This window comes from Lytechinus pictus, chromosome 3, assembly GCF_037042905.1.
Source record: "Lytechinus pictus isolate F3 Inbred chromosome 3, Lp3.0, whole genome shotgun sequence".
In the NCBI taxonomy this organism is placed as follows: Eukaryota; Metazoa; Echinodermata; class Echinoidea; order Temnopleuroida; family Toxopneustidae; genus Lytechinus; species Lytechinus pictus.
Genome location: NC_087247.1, coordinates 39,596,217 through 39,602,216, shown reverse-complemented (window position 1 = coordinate 39,602,216; position 6,000 = coordinate 39,596,217). Strand labels below are relative to the sequence as shown.

The window sequence follows — 6,000 nt, the reverse complement described above, 5'->3', positions numbered from 1 at the left end:
CATCACGCGATTCAATATAGCAGCAGTGCTGACTTTGAAAACTACTGTAACTCGTACAAGATGTTCAGTAATACTTGGTTACTCTTATGTCCACGTTTTATGAACTAGACCAATACACTTGCAGAGATATGATGGTAATTCAACAAATACCCCCAACATGGCCAAAGTTCATTGACCTTACATGACCTTTGACCTTGAACATGTGACCTAAAACTCGCACAGGATGTTCAGTGATACTTGATTACTCTTATGTCCAAGTTTCATGAATCAAATCTATAAACTTTTAAAGTTATGGTGGTAATTCAACAGATACCCCCAATTCGGCCAAAGTTTATTGACCCTAAATGACCTTTGACCTTAGTCATGTGACGTGACATTCATGCAGGATGTTCAGTGATACTTGATTAACCTTATGTCCAAGTTTCATGAACTAAGTCCATATATTGTCTAAGTTATGATGACATTTCAAAAACTTAACCTTAGGTTAAGATTTTGATGTTGATTCCCACAACATGGTCCAAGTTCATTGACCCTAAATGACCTTTGAGCTTGGTCATGTGACATGAAACTCAGGCAGGATGTATAGTAATACTTGATTAACCTTATGGCCAAGTTTCATGAACTAGGTTTATATACTTTTTAAGTTATGCTGTCATTACAAAAACTTAAAGGTTAAGTCCACCCCTGAAAATGTTGATTTGAATAAATAGAGAAAAATCAAACAAGTATAACGCTGAAAATTTCATCAAAATCGGATGTAAAATAAGAAAGTTATGGAATTTTAAAGTTTTGCTTATTTTTCACAAAACTGTGATATGCACAATTAGGTGACTCAGTCGATGATGTCCATCACTCACTATTTCTTTTGTTTGTTAGTGTTTGAATTATACAATTGTTAATTTTTTACAGATTTGACAATAAGGACCAACTTGACTGAACCATATAATATAAAACAATGCTATCTACACATGTTCAGGAAGGAATTAATCATTGTTTCACTTGACAATGAGGAGAAAATTATAATATTTCATATTTCATATAATAAAACACAAAAGAAATAGTGAGTGGATGACGTCATCAGTCTCCTCATTTGCATACCGACCTAGGGGGCGTTTCATGAAAGGACTTGTCGGACGTTTTATCCGACAAGTCCCATTTTATCCGACAGTTACCATAGTAACAGTACCTCTCAGCCAATCAACATCTGGGGACCGTTTCATCAACATTTTTGTCTGACAAGTTGTCAGATCTGACATCTTTCCTTGATTCTGATTGGCTGAGAGGCACTATTACTATAGTAACTGTCGGATCAAATGGGACTTGTCAGATAAAACGTCCGACAAGTCCTTTCATGAAACGCTCCCCAGAAAAGATGTCAGATCTGACAACTTGTCGGATGAAAATGTTGATGAAACACCCCCCAAGAACATGAAAGAGAAATTCCTTCAATTTTTTTTTCAATACCGTAAGTATACCCCATACATCTTTCACGAATCAATTGATTAATGTTTCAGAGATCGGGTACAAATCTCATTTCTTCAAGTTTTAGCATTAAAGCTGAGATGTAATTTTCATTGATGCATCAGGTGAGTGCCGTGGTTCTGTTATGTCGGGAAACCGTCTCTTTGAATATCCCTTTTGAAGACTAGGAGTAAAAGGCTGGAAATTTTTCTTGTCAGTCAGTGATACTTGATTACCCTTATATCCACATTTGATTTATTTGATTCTAATTTAATTTGTTGTCATCTTCAAAAACTATATAGTTGTATTTTACTATTTTGTATTACATGTATGTTATCTTTGTGAAGTCACATGGATTGGAGAGGAAGACATTCGGGTTATAGTTATTTAGTTAATCTTTTTCCTTTCCTTTCCCGGCATCCATGTGACTCTCCTTATCCTATTGTTTGTATATGTTGTTTATGTGTTTGATTATGCCGAATAAATAATAATAATATTCCATTAATTTCATCCATTTATAAATAGGGTAATAGGCATAAAGTGTAATTCATAGGTCCTTGATTAAATATTGACAAAAGGATGAAGGGGGTGGGGTTAAAAAAGAAAGAGACATTTGTTAAGAGATAAAATGTAGAAGAGAAAACATGCAGAATGTATCAAAAATCTTCTGTAGTTGAGGTGAGGAAGATGTGGGGGGGGGGGGCGATTATGGCAGATCAAAGGCACATCCATAAAGACAAAGAACAAAGAATACAAACAAAGGTACAAGGATGTACACCTTCATCAACATTTTATTTAAGCATTCTATTCATGAAGTACTACCAAAAACATAATTATGGAAAAATTAGAAGCATTGCTTGCATTAAACACAATTCTGGCTTGCAATGAAAAAGGCAAGATTTATAGAGTAACACAGTCTGACCTAGCAACTGTATGATCATCGATTCTCAGCTGTTTATTGGCCTTTATGAAGGTATAAGTTTCTTTTATATCTGATTAACTGAGTTCAAAAAGTTTTAAAGTCAAGTCATTTGTACCTAGACCAGCCTTATTGTAATGTGCACCAGCTATGGCATAGTATGAATAAAGTTAGACTCCAGAAGACATAAATGATACATGTATGTATATTTTGGAATATTCTTCAAAATCACAAATGGACACTTTCATCATCAAAGTTTGATAGATTTTAAGAATGATAGAAGCTTATGTTATCACACTGTCTTATTACAGGTAAAAGAAAGTAGTTGCAGCAATCAATTATTTCTTGAGAAAGTCTTTACTATCAAAGTTAATTGTCACCATATTATCACAGACCTACATCTGGTACATTGAAATAAACTTATCTTTGTCAAATCATGAAATCTCGGCTGAAAACCTATAATTCTGATCATCACCAACACAAAACGGCAAATTTGTGACAATGTATTATCATTGCGTGGAAAAATACCCAACATTTGATGGAATTCCATGCCTATTTTGCTTATTTCTCAGCAATTACACATTTTCTTCCAGAGTCATTTGGCACATATTTTTTATTCATACATACAAACACTTTGGTGGTATTATCATTGGATTCTGTCTGAACTCATTTTGAGATCGTTACCACATCTTAAAAGTGATAACGAGAAAACAATAAAACATCTAAATTAGCTGTTCATGATAATTCTGTTACATGATCAAGGATGATACAGGGAAAAACAGAATACAGCAGTTAACACAACACTGAGAATGCCTTTATTCAAAATGGATAACAATAATAATAAAAGATTTATAAATGGCTTATTTTCAATCAATAGAGTAAATTTTTTGCCAAAAATAATAGCAAGAGAAGAATAAGTTACCAGAGTTTCAATGATTCTTTGAATTTCCTTAAAAAAAATGTCCAAATAACATATTAGACATTAAGGTTTTGTCTGCATTCTTATGAAACATACACGCAATGTATATACAGGTTTTAACATGATTAAACTCATTCTATCTATTGTACTTTTGCAAGATATTTAGAAAACTATAATCTAGTACTGATTGAAAAAAAAAAAGGCATGTTATTTGAAAGCAAAAGGCAAAGAGTAAGACACAAAGATTTAGTTTTTTTTTTACAGCAAACTTGAGTAAATACAACACAGGCATAGGATACATCATAGAAAATTGAGTTGCTGTATGTACATGTATATGTTGTATGTAAAATATGAATTGAAGAATAGCAATTGGAAAAAACAAAGCTGATAGCACAATACAACAGTTGGAACAATAGTTCTAATTAATTAGATTATGTCATCTTTTAATTATCAATTAAACATGTTGCTGAATGTAAAAAAAAAAAAAATCAAAACCAGGGAGAAAAAAATATGCAAAAATGACAAAAAATGAGAATTTGAACTCTTAATCCGAATAAACATTGTGCATAAATGCAATGAATCTACTTTTTAGCTTTGATTAACATCTCTATTTGTCCTTTTCAATAATGTTTTCTACATATTGATACATATTGAACAATTTCATACTTACAATCAGGAAAACTGGATGGTACACTACAATATGATTGGGAATGGCTTTTGGGTTATGGAATAAAACAGCAACCTATTTAATGGTATCATATATCAACACAAGTTTTTAGGAAATTGACCTTAATGAATGATTAACCCTTTCCATGCGTACTTCGCACGTATGCACACTTGGTGCCGTGCGAACTTCGCATTTCGCGCTCAAGCAAACAATGCATTATTTACCTCCCTGAAAAGAATTCAGCACAGAGGGGTTCATGGTCCAGCGCACAAAGAGTTAAAACAACAATATCAATATACAAGCTGTTTTGTTAAATATGAGCCAATATCCATCAGTCCATGAAATATATAATAAAATTACAAATAGTATGAAAAATGTGAGCAAAATTGTTTATATGTAAAACTCTTCAAATAAAGGTATTCAATTAAACACTGTTGAATTTTAAATATAATGCACATCTACATGTACATAATCTAAACAAATTTCTATAACTAATGGAATATTCATTGCAAAAATATATAAAATTCTATATCTAATGGCATTGTATAAATATATCTGATTTAAATGCACAAGAAACACTATCTAATAAAAAGATTATTGAATGTTTAACAAGGTTTGAATTTCAAGAAACAGAAATATTTGAGAAAGACTAATTAACAATCACATCCTGATTTGTTTATTATAAGTAGAGTTTACCTCTTTTCAATGGTGGTATTTTAAGTAGGACTACAAACATTTATTTGAAATATGCCTCCACTACATTATGACCATTACTGAACAATGTTGAAATGAAGATGTTGAGAAGTGGTCCTATATTCCTAAAATCCCAAAGCAGCTCGATGAATTAGTACATGTACTCTGATAATTGGTTCATTCTATCTATGGCATCCCTCTGTGAGGACATAAAGCTGTTGGTCCTCTGGGTCTCTCACAGAAAATAATTTCATTCTTGTTGTTTTAATTTCTGACATGCCAAAGAAATCATATACATATAGTTGTAAGATTCACTGTCTTATAAACCATATCACCTACTGTAAAGCTTTATTGAATACCATTAACCATCCTCAAATCTCAAAGGGGTCAGATGTTCATACCTGGAACTGTCACATTGTAATTCTTACCAAAATTCATAACACCATTTTAAATTCATCAAAATGTTAATGTAACCAAGACAATATTCTGGTACGAGAGCCTATGACAGCCCACCCACTGTGCCACTAACCTCAAGATAGGACAGTCCCCTTTTAAGTCACTTCATCAAATGCCATTATTAAGTAGAAAAGAAATCACTCATTGACAGATAATGAACGTCACTGATCTAAGCTAAGCCAGTACTCTTCACATCATATTGTTGATGTGAAAACTGAACAGGGCTATGTAACTTAAAGAGATACAATTGATATTTACAAGTGATTTACACATTTTTATACAATGTTTATCATAGGCATATAATTGCCGTTGATTTTACAGTTCATTGTATCATTTAAGACACAGGGCCAAGAATATATATATATATTACAGCAAACTGAGGATTCAAATTCAAATGATGCCAAAACAACTGCAAACCTGGACCATATCTTGGAAAATACTACTGCAAATGTCTTAGTTATCAGTTTTCAAATATAAGACCAGCCTATGAAAAATGATTATTTATGAGGCCAGTTGGGAAATTCGACAACTTTATACTGGAAATTTAAATGTGTAAAGTTATCTGTCGACATGTGGAGCATCATCCCCTTTACAAAATGGTACAGCCGCAGCAGCACTGCTGGGGGTAATCAGGGGCATGAACTTTACGTTCAAATCCGTAGACGAAGAAAGAAAAGTTCTTGTCCTTCCACTGGCAAATGGACTCAGCAACAGGAATAATGCGAACCTGGTGACGCTGTGAAGGCAAATATAAGGGGGAAATACAATAAGGGTCAGTATTTTTTCAAATGTTATTTCATTCAAATTTCTTCGTATATTATAGTGCTGCTTTTTTGTTTCAAAAGAGAGAAATAATGCAATGCATTATACCATAAATCCCCCCAA

General features: G+C 32.8%; 1 protein-coding gene across 4 annotated transcripts in view; it reads right to left on the bottom strand.

Annotated features, from left to right (window-relative positions):
• Positions 1-2,567: 2,567 nt before the first annotated feature.
• The window catches only part of LOC129257266 (protein SSUH2 homolog), a 28,616-nt gene continuing 25,183 nt past the window's right edge, over positions 2,568-6,000 (bottom strand). For all 4 annotated transcript variants that reach the window (XM_054895549.2, XM_054895550.2, XM_054895551.2 and 1 more), the window contains exons 13-14: positions 4,250-5,851; positions 2,568-4,105 (exon numbers count right to left, since the gene is read on the bottom strand). In XM_054895549.2, coding sequence (XP_054751524.2) covers positions 5,705-5,851 — 147 coding nt within the window. In that variant the 3' untranslated portion in view covers positions 2,568-4,105; positions 4,250-5,704. The remainder of the gene's footprint in view (positions 4,106-4,249; positions 5,852-6,000) is intronic.